At 42.1% G+C, this 23,230-nt stretch overlaps 1 protein-coding gene across 1 annotated transcript in view; it reads right to left on the reverse strand.

Moving 5' to 3' along the window:
• Rnf175 (ring finger protein 175) overlaps window positions 1–23,230 on the reverse strand; it is a 35,503-nt gene that overhangs the window by 9,757 nt on the left and 2,516 nt on the right. Inside the window, 5 exon segments of the mRNA XM_085836065.1 lie at window positions 3,518–3,567; window positions 3,570–3,628; window positions 7,586–7,698; window positions 9,265–9,281; window positions 11,539–11,675. Of these exon segments, the coding sequence (XP_085692191.1) occupies window positions 3,518–3,567; window positions 3,570–3,628; window positions 7,586–7,698; window positions 9,265–9,281; window positions 11,539–11,675 (376 nt within the window).

A 23,230-nucleotide genomic window follows, 5' to 3' on the forward strand; every position in this document is an offset into this window, starting at 1 on the left:
CATCCATCAAACTTCTGACCTTATTCTGCCTCTGAGTGGCAGTTATTGTCCACAGTAGCAAATCTGAGCTGAGCTTATCCAGTTCCTGGATCTTCCCTTCCAGTTTACTCTGGGAGAGTCCCTTTTAGAGACCCAGAAAATCCAAGCATATATTTCCCTTTCAAAACTCTCACATTATTATCTGAGCACTCAGCCTGATCAGCCCCTGAAAATAATGCATTTAGAATGTGAACTTGGGATTCTTTCTTTTTCCCAGAGCCTTGGATGACACTCTGATCAATAGTGGTAACACATCAGAATTCCCACGAGGTGAAAAGCATTTTGTTTGAACGTAGCATTCATCTTATAACACTGAGGAGGCATTCTGTAAGTGCCTTTCCACCCTCCTGCACTTGTTCATGTTTTATATCAATCTGACCTCTGGGCTATTTGCTTTATACTCCAGGCAATAATCTAGCTGTGAATGTAGGAGGCTTTTTGCCCTTTGGCCTCCCTGTCATTGTGGGTGTTGCTATTTTCAGTACTTTCTTACCCTAGGGTGCTATGATATGTTCCACACTCATACTGAATATTCCTTACCCAGTTCTATAATTAACTATTTCTCTAAGAAACCCTGGTTCCTTTTATTGTGGGGAGGTATGATAAGCCAGGATCTGGGCATTGGGGTGCCATTGCTTCTATGATCTCTTGGATAAGACGATGAGGAAATGTATCTATACTTACTGACTTGTGTCTATATACATGCCTATAAATATTTTTATATGTATTTGTCTGTACCTATAGTAAAGAACACATATTCATACTGATAGTTGCAATTCTAACTTTATGTTGTTCAGTTCTAACCCCATGGCTAATGTGGTTGTGATGGTTTACTTATGCTCAGCCCAGGGAGTGCCACTATTGGAAGGAATGACCCTGTTAGGTGTGTCACTGTGAGTGTGGGATTTAAGACCCTCATCTTAGGTGCCTGGAAGTAATTATTCTGTTAGCAGCCAGACAAAGATGTGGAATTCTCAGTTCATTCTGTAGCATTCCTGCTTGAATACTGCCATGCTCCTGCCTTAATGATAATGGACTGAACCTCTGAACCTGTAAGCCGGGCCCAATTAAAACTTGTTCTTATAAGAGTTGCCTTGGTCATGGTGTCTGTTCACAGCAGTAAAATCCTAAGACAAGGAGAAACTCAGACTCCAATATCAGCTATTCTTTTATCTAATGGTTCCATTGCAGAATACACATCTAGAACAATCAGACTCATTAGTCCATAGATCTGTCGATGATGATCACTGAGAGTACAGTGCTATGCACAGCTCTCTCTGCTTTTAGACCTAAAATTTCCACTCAGTTTAAAGTCAGCAGAAGCCCCACCCTGTCAACATTTTCAATAAAGTTCGCTTACTTCCATCACACTATGTTTTATCTTGGGATTCTCTGAGCTCCTAAATAGTTTTTAGAAGTTTGCTTGCAAGAAGATATATCCCTTTTTTTTATGTCATTCTGTGAATTTTTTGAAAAGGCAATGCCATTTATCCATCAATTTAGTATCAAACAATTCCACTATTACAAAAAATCTCCTGGAGCTCAGTCAACCCTCTCCGCCCCTAACAAGCATCTCTGCAATTGTACCTCTTCCAAAATGTCCTATGAATGGGATCAGATCATATATAGCCTTTGGAATGGCTCCTCTCACTCAAAAATATGCATTTTAAGGCCCATCCATTTGTGGATAGTTTAATCGATTACTCCTTTTTCTTAGCTTTATTTTATTTTATTTTTTAAACAAAACAGAAGCATATATAGGCTCCACTCCCAGTGATTCTGACTTAATTGATCTGGTGTGAGACTAATACACTGTCATGGCTATAGAGTTTTTTTTTTCTTTCTCACTTCAGTTACAAACACATGTATAAGTGTGTGCCTTTGTGTGTACACAAGAACACCCATATGTATATACCAACTTACTGGTGACTATAAAAATTTCCTGTTGTTTTAAAAATAGATTTTGGAGCTAGAATGAAGATGATTGGTGGTGATAATGTTTAGGCCTGAGGGGTTGGACCACGCAAGAAGTATAGAGAGTTGGTGCTTGATGACTGGGCTGTCCTGTCCACCATTGAAGCTCTTCTTCTTGGTCCATGGGAGAAAAGAACACACGCAATCTTTATCTTCTTCTGGTACTCAAGAACAAGCATGAGAGAGGCATCCGAGATTATCTTAGAGATAAGATGTCTGGATTTTATTGGAACTGGGAGCAAAAATGTTGCTTCCTGTACACATCTTGAGAAGGGCGGTTTTCTGCATCTGTCCCCTAGGCAATGCAGGGCAGAGGAACTGCAAAGGTGTGGTACTTAAAACTTCACATCTCAGAAGTTGGGTTGTAGACTCTAGAAAGAAGGTACAGTTGAGCCTACGGTAGACAGGGAGGATATTAGGAGCCCAGGAAGTCAGATTCATGTCCATTTAAGTCCTGATTCACAATGGGCAAAAGGAGAGCCCAGACCCCACTCTCTGCTTCTCACACAGATTCCCCACGTCACGTTAGCTGTGCACAGGACACAGGAGGAGCAAGATGGGAACTTTTAGGAACACGGAGCCCTTGGTTTGTGAGTGTTCAGAAATGCACACATGCCACAGGGTCTAGAAGCCACCTCACCAAGACCTATGTCCATTCTGAATTTTAACCTTAAAAGCATTAAAAACTATTTAAGCTTTAAAAGTAATCCAGTTACCGAGGTACACTCAGAGCACATTTATCACTTTTTATATTTCTACTTTTCACGTGCTGCATAATGGTGACGAATCTCCATGCCAAGATTACCCTGAGTTGATTCTAAAATGTTTTTGTGCAGCATCAAATACAGATTATATCCTTTCCTTCCGTGACTAAGAAGTCAACTTAGGGCTTCACATGTGTTAGTCAAGAGCTTTACTCTTGAGCTATATCCTGACTCCTGAAATGTCACTTTTATCCCATTAGATGAAGTTTCAGTCAGAATTAAGTGGTTTCTCTTATGACTCATCTTTAATTAATTCCTTAAATGTTGGCAATTAGAATATGCTAGACATGATAACTCGAATAAGTAACACATTTTACAAAATATCACATTTCCCAAGTACTTTTATACAAAGAATGCATTTTCTTCTCATTTAGAAATTATTTAGTGTGTGTGTGTGTGTGTGTGTGTGTGTGTGTGGTGTGGAGTAGATGGGCACATGTCACTGGCTTATATATGAAGGACAGAAGACAACTTGCAGGAGTCAGTTCACTCCTTCCACCATATGGAGTCCAGATCCTGAAGTCATGTCATTAGTCTTATCAGCAAGGGCCTTTATCCACTGAGCCATCTTGTTGGCCATAGGGATGTATTTTCTAATAAAGTAACAACAAATAGTTCTTGATAGAATGTGACTCCAGGGAGCAATGGGTCTGGAGAACCATGACAGTGCTGAAGGGACTGATGTAGAAGATGGGGCTGCTTCTTCCTCCATTTAAGTCAATAAATCAAACAAAGAAAACTCCACTAAGAGTAGATGCCATGTGGTCTGAGTAGATCTCAGCAAAGTCCATATTCCATAGTAAAGGCCATAGAACAAGGATCCAATCCCCAAATCCATGCAGTCTTTGAGTCTATGGAAAAAGCAATGTAGAAGGAAGTAAGAATGTGGCATTTTGGTTGGGTAGGAGAGGGCAGGCGCTTGGGAAATACTAACACCATAATATTTTACAGAGTAGGTATGCATTTGCTCAATAACTCGGTTTTGTTGCTGTTCTTGTTATCTTCCTTTTTTAAAACTGGAGACTAAAAAGTTCTCTTTATCAAATTGTACCACCCAGCTCCAATGGACAGAGGACAAAGGAATTCCTTTGGGTGATATGCCCCAAACCTACCACGAATGAATGAACTCTTGGGTAGTAGTGAGCCTTACGTGTGATGTGTTTTTTTCCTACACATGCACACACATGTATCTATTATGAAGTTAAATTTACAAATTAAACACAGTAAGAAGTTTAAAAAAATGAACAATGGCCAGGCAGTGGTGGCTCATGCCTTTAATCCCAGCACTTAGGAGACAGAGGAAGGTGGATTTCTGAGTTCGAGGCCAGCCTGGTCTACAGAGTGAGTTCCAGGACAGCCAGGGCTAACACAGAGAAACCCTGTCTTGAAAAACCAAAAAAGAAAAAAAAAATGAACAATGAAATAATGAACACAGTGTAGTAAATGTCTGTGCTTTGAGGGTAAGCTTTATGCAATGTGGGACTTGGACACAGGTATCATGATTCATTGATTGCTGATCAAATAACTGAGTTGGCTGCTCAGCAACTAACAGGTCTGTAGCATTCACATAGGCCCTGGACAAAGGGTGATTCAGGTTTCAGTGAGGTGGAGCAGAGGGGAGAAGGATTTCAAAGGCTGCTGAGCTCAGAAAGTCAGGGAAGTCAACGTTACTATTTATTTACAGAATTCCCCACTTAATGTATTGCATCTTTGTAGCTCATGAGTAGCTGAAGCTGCAGAAAGTGAAACCTCAGATAGACAGGGGCTGCTATAGTCATGAAATGCTTCTTTGTAATGCAGTACTTAGACAAACCTGTTCTAACTGGTTTTAATTTTTGCTGGACACAGAAAGGCCTGGGCAATTTATAAAAACTGTCTGCAGCTCGGTCTTCATGTGGCTCCGGAACAACTGGAGCGAGGGCTATCTCTATGGCTGTTGCCTGTCTGTGGGATACATTTTTCTAGCTGAGCTGTCTTGTCTGGCCATGGTGGGAGAGGATGAGGCTAGCTTTGCAGAGACTTGATGTGCCAGGGTCTAGGGACCCACCAGGGGCAGGAGGAGAAGGGGAGGGGCATGTGGGGAGGGATTGTGACAGAGGGGCAGTGATAGGGATGGAAAGTGAAATAACAACAACAACAACAATAATAATAACTGTCTGCAGATGATACTGTATCCAAGTTACATTATAATCTCAGGATAGAATCCTAAATCTCGGGGCGACAGCTGCAAATTTTTGATGGTCCCTTGACCCCAAGGAACTCCAAGGGCAGCTAAGATCAGATCATAAGCCATTAGAGAAGTAGTTCCTAGACATAACATAGATTAGAATCATCTGGGGGCGGGGGAAGGTTTTCTGATGTACTGATGCATGGGGCCTCCCTCGAAGGCTTCTGAGGTCCTGTGTACTGGAGTTGTAAAGGAAACTTTGCTGGGGCAGCTGTAAGGACATCAAAGGCCGAGGATCTCTGCCATAGACTCTGGGCTCTGTGGAATGTTTACAAATATTTTGACTTACCTAAAAAGAGGTCTAGAAAAAATATCATTCCTTCTTCTCATGAGAAAGCATGAAGCCTGGACAGACATTACCTGGTAGGCAAGAAGGAAGCTCAGGGCTTCAGGCCCTTTGTTTCTACGTTGTAGCTGCCACACAGCAACAAGCCTGTGGCTCTACAAGTTGAGTTATCTTTCAAATACACTAGGATTCCCTGTGACAGTCTCCTCCCACATTCTAAAGGAAAGATCTTAAATAACAAACAAACTAACCAACCCATACAATTAGCCCTGATCATAATTCATGAATCGTAACACTTGCACCTATCAGGCAAGACTGATGCATGAGCTCTGTGAGACCAGATCCAGGTCTGGCCTAGAACTCTCAATCCTCCTGCCTCTGGATCCCAAGTGCTAGAATTACACGTGCTCATTCCCATGCCCAGCTTGTCTGACCAGGTTTGTGCTCATTAATTTAAGGAGAATAGAGTAAAGACTTCATATTTAGAAAAACCAGGTAGAGAGAGAGAGAGAGAGTGTGTGTGTGTGTGTGTGTGTGTGTGTTATATGAACTGGGAAATCCAAAGTGGATGGCCATTCATTCTTTCAGGATTCACCCTGTATTTATAAGGACTAAGGCAGTGGGGGAAATAAACTCTATCTTCCTTCCACATGCAGGTCAGTATATATGAATCATCTTATTGATAAAAAGTACAGAAACAAACTCACAGCTTCATACAGAAAAATCTTAGTAGTATATTCACCACCACGATCAGTGAAAACACTAGACCCTTCCAAAGCTGAAGGGATAAGTCCTTGGCATGCCTTCTTGTAGGAACGTTCATGAATAAAGGTCTGAAAACCCTAGGCAGTAATAATCTTGGAATAACTATAGTCCCAAATGTTTCATGAAAGTCCTGTCAAAGGCTTCTACAGTCAAAAAAAAAAAAAAAAAAAAAAGCATTATAACATGTGCTAAAAGAAAAAAAAAAGCAGTCCTCACCTTTTTGCATCTTAAACTAGGAGCATCTGGTTGGCGAAGGTGCCTCTATTCTACTCCGCTAGCAACGTTAGCATCTCTCTCTCTGGAAGTCCTGTGAACCGCTAATAAAACCAGACCGCTGCGCTGCCAAGGGAAGTGCCTATGGCAACACTGGGCTGACTGCTTAGCCACTTACTTTCTTTATTTTATGGCTCAGGGTTTGCCAGTCTCTGTTTTTTCATTTCTGTTACGGACCCAGAGACTTGGAGTGACTTCAGGATGAGGGATATTCTGGGGAATTTTTATTTGAGCTGCTTTCCATAGCTCTGTGATTTTTCCTAAATCCCCATTCCACAGCACAGGCCTGGTCCATGGACTCATTAATTCCTGAGCCAGCCTGAGCCAGCATCTTAATGGAGGAGCAGGTCTGACCACAGAACATGATTACCTATCCCGGTTTATTTTCTCTCATGCCTACCCTTCTGGTATCCTTTTATTTCTGTTTCAGTACCCATTCCCCTCTGCTGGAGATCAGTGATGTTAAATGGGAATATAGCCACAAACACACTATTGGGAACTGCAGCTGTCATTTCTGTAGCGATGGGCCTCATAGGTAATGATGCTCCCATAACATTGAATCATAGTTTGTGGAAAACTACTTGCGAGGGTTACACAATGATGAAGCTGTCTAGCACGATTTGCAGAGCGCGTTATCCTCACTAAGGGATTAGAGCTGGCCATTTAAAATTTTCTAGCAGCCACATTCAAAAGTAAACAGGGGCGGGTGACATTATTCCATCAGTGTGTTTAAAACACTTCCCTTTCAACATGCAATCAATACAGATCCTTATTCTTGCCATGCCATCTTTGAAATCCTTTGTGCCTTTTACGCATGATGGGCATCTTACGTCACAGTTTGAGTGCTCAGTCGTCACATAAGCTAGTGAATTTGTCCATGGCCAGCTCAGTTCTAAGGATTTTAAGAAACAGCATACTCAAAGGAGCTCTGGACACTAAACTTTCATGGAAAGAGCACACAGTTTAATGAGTTATTCTATTCCATGCTGGCCCCATTTTCAATGGTGAGCCCAGTCTGCAGACAAACTATAGATTCTCTTTAAAGCTCGTTATCTTTACAAAGTTTTATTTTGTAGGTTGCCCCTCTCTGGCTTTTCCCTTGGGTCCTCCAATGAAAAAGCTACATGTAGATATCTACTATGGAGAATGTGTTCGCAGAACATGGCAGAGCCAAGTGCTTCCAGGTGAGAGAAGACCACGACCAGGCGAATGACTGAAGCAGGTACGTAGAGATATTAACCTCTTAAGTGAAGACACTTACTTGATATTACATTGATTCCACACATTGGAAACATGATGACCAAATAACTCACTACACCAAGCATGTAACTAATCTTCTAGATTAGAAGAAACCGTGTGTAGACCAGTCTGTGGGAACAGAAATGGGGGAAGCACAGAGGAAATCACTTTGTCTTTCCAAACACTATTTAAATAAAATCTTTCTATGTTGACATTTTGGGTTGAGGGGCTTAAAATGGTTTTGTTCTTTTAAGGCAGAGCCTCAGTATGCAGCCAGGTTAGACACAAACTCAACGTCCTCTCGCCTTAGCTTCTGAAGTGTGGGAATTACCCTGCGTTCCTCAGTTTCCCTCTATGGTTTTGAATTCTCTGCTTGTTGCAACCCTACCACTGTCCACCAGTTTGCTTCCTGTTGGAGGTAATGTATCATGTGCTTAATTAAAATTCCTGATGTTATTAAATCAAGCTTTCATTACAATGTAAAAAAAATGTGTTCTTTCTTTATCATTTAGAAGGAAAGTGCTGAGCAGGCCAATGAATGCCAGTGCATGCCAATGCATGCCAATGCATGCCCAGCAAGATGGTTTACCTCACTGAGTTCCAATTAAAATGGACTATTTGAATCCATATGGTTTGAATATGGCTTGTGGGCTAGTCTGAGAACTGAATTGTTTACATTTTTTTTTAAATGATGAATGCCTTTCCACATTCAAGAAACAGACAAGAGCCATGTCCTGGCACCTCCTACCCAGGTGCACTTATGCCCATGGAGGGGCAGGCAATGGTAGAGTCTGTGGAGCAGACACTGGCACCGCTGCAAACATTGGCTTTTGTTCTCAGGTGTCTTAGTCAGGGTTTCTATTCCTGCACAAACATCATGACCAACAAGTTGGGAAGGAAAGGATTTATCCAGCTTATGCTTCCACATTGCTGTTCGTCAGCAAAGGAAGTCAGGACTGGAACTCAAGCAGGTCAGGAAGCAGGAGCTGATGCAGAGGCCATGGAGGGATGTTTCTTACTGGCTTGCTTACCTTAGCTTGCTCAGCTTGTTTTCTTATAGAACCCAAGACTACCAGCCCAGCATTGGCACCACCCACAATGGGCCCTCCCCGCTTGATTACTAATTGAGAAAATGCCTTACAGCTGGATCTCATGGAAGCATTTCCTTCAGGGAGGCTCCTTTCTCTGTGATAACTCCAGCTTGTGTCAAGTTGACACACAAAGCCAGCCAGTATACCAGGAGACTATGGTGTCTCTAAAGAAGGCCAGAGAAGGTGGTAAGGTCTTTCTGCTGAGAGGTACTTGAGCCATCAGTTACTTTGATCTGCCTGTGATGAGCCGTTTACATTGTTGCAAAAGCAACTAGTTCAAAGTGGAGGTTTATGTTACAAAACTAATGCTGTTAGGAATGTGAACAAGGATTTAGAGGCTCCTCCTGGCCCAGTCTCAGCCCCAGATAGCAACATACAATAGGTTCCTTGGACTCCACACGTAATCAGGATCTTTCTTAGGCTCAGGTCTATACAGGAGATGTTCCTGGCTAACAGCATCTTGAACTGCAAGGCCACTCTATGCCAAGTGACATGCCTTTGGAGACAGAACTTGGTAGACTGTCATCTGTGGCTAGGCACCACGGGCCTTGGTGAACTTTCTTGACAGTTCTTCCATGACTGCCTCATTTGTAAAGTGACAGTGATAGGGCTAGTTCCTAACACTGACCTGAAAGATATGTACGTGTGTGAATATATATATTATACATGTACATATTATATATACAATGCATTCATGTTTAAAAGACTGGGCACACTAAGTCCCCAACATACTGCATCAGTGTCACAAATATATTAGATTATCCCTGTGCTCATCTCCCTGCGTATTGGGTTACACATACTTCTGGGGACAGTAGAACCCGGAGCTTCCAGGCTGCTTGAATTTACTTCAGGTAAGAGACTGTGTTCCTGCCTCAGAACAGCCTCCATATGAAAATATTACCCTACCATCATTTCTCAGCATGCAAATATCCAATTAATGCCATTGTGCTGTGTTAAAACCAAATCCATTTCCGCATGCACAGCCGTTCATCTTTAGCAAAGAGCAAAAGTAAAGGTCCAACAAATAATTGCTTTAAGATAAACCGTGTGGTTTATCATTTGTAAATGTTGGATTCACACAAGTGTTTTATATACCTGTATACCGGGAGGTCATGGAAGAAGTTTTGGGGTGAAAACATTTAAGAAACTCTGCTTCGGAACACGGTGGGAACCTTGACTTTGGGCAGCTCTTGAGGTATATGGAGTGTGGAGCAGGTGGGAGTTGAAAGGGATTGCTGTGGGCACAGACATTGATAGCCTGGTATCTTGGACATCTGAGCTATCTGGGTCACAAAGGCTAGCAAAGCAAATTTGAGTAATTCCTGTAGTGAACTGTCTGTACTGGGTGAGCTGACTTGCTTAGGAGTCTGCACTGAGCTAGGGGAATTCATTATACAGTGGGAAAGTAAAATGCCCTCCTTGCCAGGGCACTACTTGCTCTGATTGTATTTGGGGCATGAACCCAAGTCCATTTGGGTTCTGCAACCCAAAACACTTTGACAAATCTTAAATAGCATTTGGTAGTCAGGAGAGAGGTGGCCATGTTTTCACTTTTTACTGACTTTAAAAAGCTTTCTAAGACCTCTGGCATGTCTAAATAGTCTCCTGACATTGCTCCCAAGGTCTTCCAAATTGACAATTAAGTTAACTATCTGCAAAGCTGCAGTCATGTAACTGATTTTTTTTTTTTTGAGACAGGCTTATCTGAAACTCACTATGTACCCCAGGCTGGCCTAAAACTCATAAACTTCCTCAAAAGAAAATGTTCTAGTTACCATCATGTTTATTTAAACATTTCTCACTCTATATGTCCCCTCTTCCAAGATAAAAAGGAAAACTTCTTGTTTTATCTTTCTTAGTATTTAACAGGGGGAAACAAATCCACACAGAGAGAAATATCATGGCTATATATCCCTGAAGCGAATGATTTTGTTTTCTCCAACAGGGTAAATTTTCACCACTGTCTCACAAACAGTGAACACTACACACTCTCTCCTCTCCTTTCTGCAGGGGCTGCTCAGTGAGGACGTGCACCCCACTCACAGATGAAGGGACAAAGAACTCATCTGTGGCCATAGAAGCCTGGAGGATCCCAGGGAATTGTGTAAGCCCCAAGAGGATGGTGGCTGCCCCTCGATGTTAAAACCCCACTTGTTAGACACGCTTCCGCATTTTTCTGATGTGTTAGGTGTGGTCAGGTCAGATCCTGAACCTTCAGTCCTTGCTGGCTTTAAAGTGCTTTTGACCCAACTTACAGGAGAATAAAACAAAACACGGAGCTAAAAATAATCATGCAAACAGTGCGCTAGAGACTTAAAGGAGAAGCAGTTTCACTTCCTTTTGTTCCTGCCTCTGCCAACTGAAGTCTGCAGCTATGCACTCTACAGGAGACAAGTCAGTCCCCGTTGCACAGGGTATGCGGATTGATGCTGTGATAGCCAGGGTCTACATGGTTTTACTGCAAAGATAAAAAAAAAAAAAAGATTAGGGGATGCCTAGAAACCTGTAGACACTCCACAAACGAGGGAAATTCAATATACTCCTTAATGTTTACAAGAAAGAGATAAAGCAGCTAGGCGTGCTAGTGCAGGCCTGTAAATTGTTTTCAGGATCACTTACCTGTGTAGTTATTTGGTTCTATCATTTAAAATACTAGGAAAGATACAAATATTAATTCCAGCTTTGGGAGAGGCTGAGGCAGTAGGATTGTGAGTTTGGGGGCATATATTGTGAATTCTTATTTTAAAATAAAACAAGAACAATAACAAATGAACAAAATCCAAGGCCAACCCAATAAAAACTTCAGCCTAAATTAAAGATGAACTAAACATGACCACGAGGAGTGACTGGAATACATACTTTGGTGTTTTCCCTGAGAGCAGTTTGCCCAGGAAGCTCTGAAGAGGATGTAACTTGTAACAACGGAGAACATTCCCCACATAGACAGAAACCACCACCAGTAGAGCGTTATTGTGAAGTACAAAGGGTCAACCCACATCTGCAGCAAGGTCACCAGTTATCAGAGAAATAAACACAGTCTCCCTCAGTGATGGGGACCTCAAATGGCGCCCCAGTTTGCTGTATGATGCTGAACTAGATAGACTTCAGTCCTGGGACCTCCATCACTCACTAAACGCTTCACACACACTCTTTCTGGTGGAGAGCAACCACACCATCATGTCTATTCCATAACAATGGCTTACCTACCAGCTGTGAGTTAATTCTACAGATTAGAAAATTGGTAGTTGTCTGAAAGATCACATGGGGATACTCCAGAACGCCCAAGCCTGGTCCTTATACCTGACTGCTTCAGAGGAAGCCGTGTAGGGCCCCAGTAGTGAAGGGCATTGGACAGACAAGTATCACTATAATTGTGAAACTGGGAGCATTGATGTCTGGGCTGTCTCCCTATCCTGCAGGGTGACATAGATTTCAAACATAACCCAGAGAAGAAAGCACTCTGAAAATCACACTGTGTTCCACGGAGCCCAGGGGCTGCTGTTACTAACACATGCCCCCATGACAGGCCTTAGAGAATCATCAGTCAGTGAATCAGCAGCTTCTGGGATGCCTACCTGGGTAACAGTGAGTTTTACCACTCAGCTCTCGTGCCTCTATCATGTCCTCTCCTGTTCCCCTTTCTCTTTCTCCTCTACGGCTACTTGTGCCCCTTTCCAGAGAGCATGGTGTAGGGACCTCACTCTTTCCTTGTTCTCTGTGGCTGTCCCACTGACCAGAGTCCAAGTGGCCTCCAGGAGATACATTTAATCTGGCTGGGCCCAACCCACACTACTGGGGTTCCGGACAGACTGAGCTGATGGGCTGTAAGTCAATGGCTGTTAGGGTTATTTTTTCAACAGTTGTACTTTAAGAGCAGACCTATCAGCAAGCTGCTACTCTTCCTTCCTTCCTTCCTTCCTTCCTTCCTTCCTTCCTTCCTTCCTTCCTTCCTTCCTTCCTCCCTCCCTCCCTCTCTCTTCCTTCCTCCTTCCCTTCCTTCCTTTTTAAAGATTCATTAATTTTCATTTTTTTTATTTATTCACTTTACATCCTGTTCACTGCCCTCCTCCCCAGACACCTTCCCAGAGTCCTTTCCTCAATCTCCACCTCCCCTGGGAGCCCCCTCCCCCGGAACATCAAGTCTCTGTAAGGCTAGGTGCATCTTCTCTCACTGAGGCCAGACAAGGCAGCCCAGCTAGAAGATCATATCCCATGGACAGGCAGCAACTTCAGGGATAGCTGCTGTTCCAGTTGTTCAGGACCCACATGAAGACCAAGCTGCGTATCTGCTACATATGTATGGAGAGGACTAGGTCCAGCCTGTGTATGCTGTTTGGCTGGTGGTTCAGTCTCTGAGACCCCAAAGGTCCATGTTGACTCTGCCGGTCTTCCTGGAGTTCTTTTCCCCTTCAGGGCCCGAAATCCTTTCCCCCACTCTTCCATAAGAGGAGTCCCCAAGCTCCATCCACTGTGTGGCTGTGGGTGTCTGCATCTGTCTGACTCAGCTGATAGATGAAGCCTCTCAGAGGACAGCCATCCTAGACTCCTGTCTACACATATAACAGATTATCATTAATAGTCTCCCATGGGATGGGTCTCAAGTTGGGCTGGGTGTAGAAAACAGACTTAGGAACATAATACCTGTCTTAGTTAGGGTTTTACTGCTGTGAACAGACACCATGACCAAGGCAAGTCTTATAAAAAGCAACATTTAATTAGGGCTGGCTTACAGGTTCAGAGGTTCAGTCCATTATCATCAAGGTGGGAGCATGGTAGTATCCAGGCAGGCATGGCACAGGAGGAGCTAAGAGATCTATGTCTTCATCCAAAGGCTGCTAGTGGAAGACTGACTTCCAGGCAACTAGGGTGAGGATCTTATACCCACACCCACAGTGACACACCCATTCCAACCAGGTCACACCTATTCCAACAAGGCCACACCTTCAGATGGTGCTACTCCCTGGTCCAAGGATATACAAACCATCACATTCCACTCCCTGGTCCCCATAGACTTGTTCAAAAACATGAGTCTATGGGGACCATACTTAAACATAGCATAATGCAAAATGCATTTAGTGCAACTTTCAAAGTCCTCATAGTCTATAGCAGTTGCAACAATGTTAAAAGTCCAAAGTTCAAGGTCTCTTTTGAGATTCATTCAACTTAATTAACTGTAATCCCCAAAGCAAGGCCGCAAACAAGCTGGGCAAACTCCAAACTCTGCATCTCCATGGCTGATGTATGTCAAAGTGGTCTTCAGATCTCCACTCCTTTTTCATCTTTTTTGACTGCAACAAACTGCTTCCTCCTGGGCTGGTTCCACTCCCTGTTAGCAGCTTTCCTCAGCATGTGTCCCATGGCTCTGGCATCTTTAACATCTTTGAGTCTCCAAGGCAAGTTCAATGTTACAGCTTCTTCTTTCAGTGTCTGGGATTCCACTTGATCTTTTGGACTCCTCCTAAGGGCTGGCATCACTTCTCCATCTCTGTCCTCTGTAGCACTCTATGCTCAGGTTGATCCACTCCATTACGGCTGCTGTTCTTGGTGATCATCCCATGGTACTGACATCTCCAATACACTGGGGTGTTCCACTCCAACTAGGCTTCACCAATAGCCTCTCATAGGCTCTCTTCAGGGTGCCAAGCCTCAAATCCTTTGCATGACCCCTTCAATCCTGGGCCATCAACTACAGCTGAGGCTTCACCTTCTCCAATGGGCTTCCCTGGCCTCTCACAGTGCTAAGCCTCAGCTTCTCTCCATGATCCCTTCATTCCTTCACAAGCAGTACCACCTGAGTGACTCTTACACATTACCAAGTCCAGCCGCAGCATGAGCTACAACCTTATCTATCTCTGGAACACAGCTTCTTTGTGCTCCCAGAAAACAATTTCCAGAAGATTTCACCTCAACGATGCTGGTCTCTTCTTAATCACCGCTAATTCCTTAGCTCCAGCTAACCAGCATCAATTTTCCCAGTAGTTCCTTCCATTCTTAACTCTAGAGCCAGAGGCACAATGGTGGAAGCTGCCGAGTTCTGCTGCTTACAGGAATTAGAACATGATCCCCTTGTATCACTATTATCACTAGCTTTATGTTTTCTAAATCCTTCATTGCCTAAGCTTGGCTATCCTGGTTCTTGCTCTGTAGATTGACCCTGAATGTAGAGATCAGCATGCTTGTCTCATGGGATTAAAGGTGTGTACCACCATGCCTGGATCTAATTTAGCTGGGTAGGATCTTGCCCCAAGGTCCCACTCCCTTAATCTTTATCTCCTAGAACACAAGATTTTGCTCCATTTCACTTCCTGGTACTCCTTTAATACTCAAACCATATATTTTATATTTTTCCTTTCTAAGCTTGCTATGCTTGTTCAAACTTTTCTTCATAAGACTTAACCAGAGAACAAAGTCTCTGCTGGGCTTTTTTGAAACTTCTTTTGTCAATGCAATTAATCCAAGTCTCTTCACCTTAGCCTCAGTCAAACTTTTCAGACAAGGGCAAAAAGTAGCCACATTCTTCACCAAAATACCACAAAACCAGTCTTTATGCCACATTCTGAAATTCTTCTCCTTTGAAATCTCATGGGCCAGGTCAACACAGTTCAAATTACTCCCAGCAACAAAATCTTCCATATTCCTACTAGGATGACCCATTAAGCCCCATTTAAAGCATTCCACTGCTTTCCAAATCCAAAGTCCCAAAATCCACATTCTTTCAAATAAAAGCATGGTCAGGCCTATCACAGCAATACCCCACTCCCAGTACCAACTTCTGTCTTAGTTAGGGTTTTACTGCTGTGAACAGACACCATGACCAAGGCAAGTCTTATAAAAAGCAACATTTAATTAGGGCTGGCTTACAGGTTCAGAGGTTCAGTCCATTATCATCAAGGTGGGAGCATGGTAGTATCCAGGCAGGCATGGCACAGGAGGAGCTAAGAGATCTATGTCTTCATCCAAAGGCTGCTAGTGGAAGACTGACTTCCAGGCAACTAGGGTGAGGATCTTATACCCACACCCACAGTGACACACCCATTCCAACCAGGTCACACCTATTCCAACAAGGCCACACCTTCAGATGGTGCTACTCCCTGGTCCAAGGATATACAAACCATCACAATACCTTTAGTCTTTAACATTTTCCAGCGTCAACCTCTTATCTACTTAGAATGGTTACAAAGGACAGCCAGTGAGGAGTCTAGCATGGCTGTCCTCTGGAAGGCTCTACCCTACCAGCTGACTCAGACAGATACAGACACCCACAGCCACACAGTGGATGGAGCTTGGGGGCTCTTATGGAAGAGTGGGGGAAAGGATTGCGGGCCCTGAAGGGGACAAGAACTCCAGGAGGAAGAGGAGGAGGAGGGAAAAGAGGAGGAGGAAGAAGAAATGAGCCTTACTTTAGAAAACAGTACAGTTTTCTTAAGGGCCTGAGATCACTTGTAAGATAACCAAGACTCGAGATACACATCCAGATGCTAGTTCTCGTCATGGTGACTGAAGATAAGGTTCATTACTTCTGATACCAAAGGAGACAGGTGTTTCTCAAAATCCCATCATCTGTTTTTATTTATTGTTTTTGTAGTCTTCATCTTTCTAAGACATACTCATCTTTTTTTTTTTTGGTTTTTCGAGACAGGGTTTCTCTGTGTAGCCCTGGCTGTCCTGGCACTCACTTTGTAGACCAGGCTGGTCTCGAACTCAGAAATCCACCTGCCTCTGCCTCCCAAGTGCTGGGATTAAAAGCGTGCACCACCACACCCGGCTTGACATACTCATCTTTTACATTTCCCCTGTAAAAGTGAATTTTATGAAAAAGAAAAACCTGGGTCTGTTCATTTAAAAAACATTTGAAGATTTATGTTATTATTTTGCTTGTATGTGTGTGTGTATGCCATGTTCATGCCTTGTGCTTGGAGGTCAGAAGTAGGCATTCGATCTCCTGGAACTGAATTTACAGGTGGTTTTGTGTCACCAGGTGAGTGCTGGGAACCTGATCTGGGACCTTAATAAGGTCAACAGTGGGTCCTGTGCGCACCTCTTCCCCACACCTACACACACTTAAAAATGAATCTTAAAAAAATATGGAACCAATTCTAGAAGACCCCAACTATCTGTGTCTGTAATGCCTGGAATTAATCATCAACAAATAGCAGTACTCAGTGTACAGGCATGATTCTTAAAAAGAGGCTACAGAGATCAGAAAAGAAAACAGGGCCCTGGCATCATCAGAAAATGCACATATGAAACAGATCGTGTCTTAAACTATCTTTAAATACTATACCCAGTGCCATATTTTCTCAAGAGAAAGGTTAAAAGCTTGCATCATGAATTGAATAATTGTATGAGGAGGTGTTTCAAAAGTAAGGGTCACATTTCGTAGCAATTTAAAAGATTCTTTATCAATTTCCAACGCAGTTAGAACTCCTCATTTTTAATATTTACTGCCACATAAGAAATGTAGGAGTGCCGTGTCTCATAAATACACACATGCACCAAGTGAGACGAAGGCAGGCACATGCAAAGAAGGAAGCCTGGCACGCGGGACACATTAACAATGCCAGAGGGGTCACCATCTGGGCATGTGAGGAGAATGCACATCTGCATGACTGGCCGAGGCAGCCTGAGCATCTGGATCACATCTTCTCTCCACCCACCCATCATAGCAAGAGGAATTTCCTGACAGATCAGATGCTGCCCAAAGGTACCATGCTTCCATTTTTGTTGTCGGGTATATAAATGAACACCAGAAGATCAACAGATGAAATCAAACCGAAGGTATATTCCATTTCACTTGGACATAAGGATGAACGTGCCAAGAATATTAAAGGGAAGATGTGTGATGCTCGCTTTTCTGAGGGTCCTCAGCTAGTTACAACCGTGTGCATGTGTGCATGCGTATGGGGGGGCAGGAGGGTACACAGATGTAAGGAGGGAAACATTATGGAAATACACGACTCCAGGGAACACTGGTGCTATCAGCACAAAGGCACTTACGGAAAGTGTGGACATGAATCCAGACGGGAGGAACGCATGGAATCCTGGCGTACGATCAGACCCGAGAACGTCGGTTACCCACACTTCTATCTCAATAAAGCCAGATAGTTGATTTTGTCACTTCACTCTTGACGAAGACTCTGCAACGTTACATACACAACTGTGTCTATGTGTCTTGCTTCCTTTTCAAAAGATTTGAGCAGACACATGCATTATTGGCACAATAATAATTTCTAGTGTTTCATGACTGTTAGTAGGGAGTTTGATTTAAGCAGAGCAAAACTTTGATCTGCCATAAATTATTTGTTTTTGTATTGAGGTAAATTAACAGTGTATCTGAGCTCTGCATTCTGTATAGGCAGTTGTGAGGTCCTATTAATTTATGGGGTCATTGAAGGAGTCTTCAAGGGAGATATCTCTCCTTACTTCCTGAAAAATATGAAAAACAGCTTCACATTGTAATGGTATTGAAAGGTTTTACGTTGTAATGAAGGTCTGTTAGAAGCACTTGGAAATGATTTAACCTTGAAGTACTGCCAATGTCTACTCTACATTGAGATTATCATCTTGAGGGAAAAAAATACTGGCTAAAAGAGAACAATTCCAACTTTCAGATGGTTGGTCTATACTGTGCTGAAAATGTGGATAAAACCTTTTAAATATCTAGTAATATCCCAAACAAAGTAGGGGGTTCCCTCCTCTGCACCTACACTTGGTATCACCCAGGCCAGCTAATTATATTTTTATGTTCTATTTGACAAGTAGATTGTGTTCTTTGCTTTTTCTTTGTTCTGGACTCTGCAGCCCCTATAGACCACAGAGCATAATCTGGACAAATTAAAAGATAATTTTGTATGTGTGTGTCTTGTGTAAGGCAGGGTCTCATATAGTTCAGGGTAATCTGAAACTTGCTATGTAGCCTTGGACTCATCTTTTCGCCTCAGTTCTGCAGCACAGGGCATGAGCCTCCATACCTGGATCAGAAAGTGTTCTAGCTTTGGGAATTCTCTGTCCACTTAAATACATGCCCTTAGTTATGCTTGAAAAAATGTGAAAATAATGATACCATCAGAGTATAACCAACACATATAAATGATAGTGTCTTCTGTCTAAAGTTATTTGCCCACATTAGACATTTCCTATCTACTTCTGTCTCTTGCATAGAGTCTGTACACTTCTATCCAAGCAGCAAGCAACCCAGTTAGCTCCCTGTTCACCTAACTGCACACTTCTGCAGATCAGGGTGGAATTCTTATTCCCTACCCATGTGGGGAGCTCCCTTATGCACAAGTGTTCTGTGCTCACGCGCACTCTCGGATGCCTTCATCTTCAGAGCCCACTATCTATCATCTAACATGATTGGAAGTACATTTTGCCACCATCCTCCTTCACTGCTGTTTCCCACATTCATGATTTTCTCAGACTTTTTTCTTATAGTCTACATTCTTCCTTGGATTCCCAATATTTTATGTGAGCTTTAAATATCTTTTCCTTCAGGTCCACTTTCTGTACTATGCAGTTCTTTGGGATCTGACAAATGAGTGTTTTGTATTCATGAATGCAATATAACACAGATCAATTTTACTGCTCTTAAAAAAAAACTGATTCCATCTGTTTATTTCTTCTCTTCCCTGTGAAGCACTCAGTGTTTTACTGAATAGGTTCATGTTTCTGCATATTCTATTTAATTAGAACCATACAATATGCAGCCCTTCTCCAGGGTTCCCTCATGTCTTTCCTTGATTTGAAAGCTTCTATTTTTGTTGAATAATATTTCATTGCATAAATATATCAGTTAACTCATTTATTCAGAGGTTAAAGGGCACCTGGGTTACTTCCAGTTGGGATGATTATGAGTTAAGATGATATCTATCTATCTATCTATCTATCTATCTATCTATCTATCTATCATCTATCTATCCATCCACCTACCCAACTAATCTGTTACATACACACAGATATACACAGACACACAGGCACACACAGACAGATATACACATGTAATCTCCCCACCCCCAGCCTGGAACCTGCTTGCTCAGGGGTGGAGTTTCCTGCTCATTCGTTCTGCCACGCCCACTGCTGGACCGCCACTTTGCTGCTTGGAGCCACACACGTGTTCACCCTGCTACTGGACCCCCGAGTTATTTGGCGGGAATCGGGTTCCCTCCCCATTCCTTTATAACTGAGTGTCTGAACAAGTAAAATTGAGCTTTGAACAGAATGACCATTGTCTTGGCTCCGTTTCTTCTTCCTCCCCGTCTAGTTTCCTCTCTTTTCAGCTCGAGTGGCCATCTCAGTTGAACCGTTCACGTTGCGAGCTGCTGGCCAGCCGCAACACACACACACAGACACACACACACACACAGACACACACACACACAGAGACACACACACACACACAGACACACACAGACACACACACACAGACACACACACACACACACACACCAGATCTTTTAGTGAATGTAGGCTTTAAATTCAACTGGGTAAACACCTAGTGTTGGTCATGTGGTAAGACCACAAGCAGCCTTTGTGGGAGACTACCAAATAGCTCCAAAAATTTTGCCTCCCAATTTTGCCTTCTCAGCAAGGAGAGCTCCTCTCCTGCCTTCTCAGCAGCATTTAACATGTTCAGTTTCTTGTATGTCAGCCTTTGTAATAGCACACATTTGTATTTTGTTATCAGCTCAGTTTTCACTTTCCCAAGACACGGATGATGTGAGCGGAGAGGCTCTTCACATAGGTTCTTTTGCTGTCTTCACATCTGTTCTCATAAAGTGTCCTTCTGGATATCTTGTTACTTTTTAAATTAGTTGTTATAGGTTCCTTTAATTTTGTGTGTGTGTGTGTGTGTGTGTGTGTGTGTGTGTGTGTGTGTGTGTGTGTGTGATATGCATGCAGGAGCCCACAGAGGCCAGAAGAGAACGTTGGTGTCCATGTAACTGGAGTTACAGGAAGTTGTGAGTCACCTGATTTGGGTAGGAACCAAACTCAGGTCCTCTGTAAGAGCGGTAAATGTTCATAACTGCTAAGCCTCCTTCTAAGCCCCAAATTAGTTGCTTTTTTAATAGTTAAAATTTAAGTGGATTTTGGATTCAAGTTCATTTCCAAGTGTGTGCTTCTGTAAATATTTGCTCTCAGTCTGAGGCCTGATTTTTTATTTGGTTTTCATTTTCTTTTCAGTATCTTTGACAGGTTATTTACTTACTTACTTACTTACTTATTTTATATACAGAGTTCTGCCTACATGTATGTCTGCTAGCCACCAAATCGCATTACTGATGGTCATGAGCCACCACTGCTGGGAATTGAACTCAGGACCTCTGGAAGAACAGCCAGTGCTCTTAATCCCCGAGCTCTCTTATCTCTCCAGCCCAACAGGGTAGTTTTTAAGTTCTATAAAATAAAACTTCATTTTTACTCATGGGTCAGATCTTTTGACATCAGGCTCAAGAATTCATCATCAAATCCAAGTGGACTGAAGTATTTTTCCTATGTTATCTTATGAAAGTCTTGGATTTTATATTTAAGACTAGTATATTTTGAATTTGGTGGAAATTATAGATTTTGTATCCAGATTAACTTTTTTTTTGGTATGGAAAGTTGAGCTGATCTATCACCATTTATTGAAAAGCCCAGTCCTTCTCATTTGAATTGACTTTGTCTTTGATTTGGATGACTTGACTGTATTTGTGTGGTCCTGCTAGGGGACTTTCCATTCTGGCCAGTAATTATGTATTTATTCTTTTTGCCAATGCCACACTGTTGATGATTGAAGCTTTATACCAAGTATTGAAGTTGGAGAGTGTCCATCCTTTGATCATGTTCTCTTTCAGAGCTGACTTCCTATTCTGGTTCCTTGGTCTTTTGACATGAACTGTGGAGTGTTTTATTAAAATCCATAGAGCAGCTTGTTCAAATTTGGATTGGACTTTTATTGATTCTAATATTATATATATTAATATATTATATATTATGTATATATGATTTCAAAACTGAAGAATCAGCATCTTAACAATATGTAGTTTGAACACAAAGCATCTTTCCATTCATTTTCGGGCTTTCGGTTGCCTGCGTGTAGATCCTGCCCGTGTTTTCTTAGGTTCATGCCTCGGTTTTCTCCAGGCTACTGTGAATGGGAGATTTGACCTGGATTACCCTCACGCACCTATCTCTGTGATTTTAAGGTGGTGTCCTCAGTTTTCTGACAGGTTCAATAGGTTTTGATGCTCAGTTTTCTCAAGCTGTTTTAAGATGGGAGTGATGATTCCTAAAGTTTTTATATATTGGAACCTGCCAGTTTTTCCTATTTCTTTACTTTCTATTATCTTAAATATCAGGAAAATGTCGGCCACTGTGATTAAAGGAGTGGCTGGAGTCTTTCAGCTCCTGAGCAAGCCTGTGGTCTTCCCTTGCATCATCTTCCCTCCAGTTCCAATGAGTACATCTTTCAAAATTAGCCCAGGGAACTGTTCTCCAAACAAACAGGGCAGAGTAGAGGGTGTGGCAAGGCAGGGCACAAGTGCATTGCTTTCAAACAGAAATTCATCCAAATGCCCTAATGTAAAATGTAGACCAATGACCAGTGAGTCACTTTAGCTTTACCAAAGCCTCTAGAAAAGAATTCTTCCATTGCTGGGCAGTGGTGGTGCACATCTTTAATCCCAGCACTCGGGAGGCAGAAGCAGGCAGATTTTTGAGTTGGAGGCCATCCTGGTCTACAGAGTGAGTTCCAGGACAGCCAGGGCTACACAGAGAAACCCTGTCTCGAAGAACCAAAAAAAAAAAAAAAAACCCAAAAAAACCAAAAAACCAAAACCAAACAAACAAAAAAACATACATACAAACAAACAAACAAACAAACAGAAAAGAAGAGAAGAGAAGAGAAGAGAAGAGAAAAGAAAAGAAAAGAAAAGAAAACAAAAGAAAAGAAAAGAAAAGAATTCTTCCACTAGCAGACTGCATTTACATATGTGTGGATCCTATATACATGCCTTATCTGTTTTGCACATTCAGAATCAACTAATGGTTCCAAACCATCCAGTACCCATGCTAGAAATACTTGTAGAAATGTTTTTGAGATACCCCTCTGTGAGATATGTCCTTGGGTGTGTCTGTTGTATAGAGAAGAAAGTCACAGCTCTGGGATCTTTAAGGAACTTTCTCTTGATGTGAGAGGAAATGACTAGCAAGGCTGGATTCTAGCCTTCTATCAGCAACCAATTAATTATACAGCTTTGGACATTGTATTTACATTGTACAAAATGGATTAAAAATTAAGTACCACTCAAAAAGCCCCCATCATGGCTATAATAGTAATTTGGAAACCTTGTATTACTATAGTAATTATAAAAATTATTATAAGGTGATTATTATAGCAATTATAATTATATATGCTATATAATACTAACATATTGGTTGAAATTACAGCATAAAATGATGGAAATAAACTTTACTATATGGTCCTTTATTATATTATGTTTTAAATTATATGACCCTGTATTGTAGATTATATGACTCTTTGATATGTTGTATTGTAGATGATATTACCCTCTAGTATATTGTAGATGATATA

Source organism: Mus caroli, unplaced genomic scaffold, assembly GCF_978045245.1.
Source record: "Mus caroli unplaced genomic scaffold, Mus_caroli_1 scaffold_3, whole genome shotgun sequence".
NCBI lineage: Eukaryota > Metazoa > Chordata > Mammalia > Rodentia > Muridae > Mus > Mus caroli.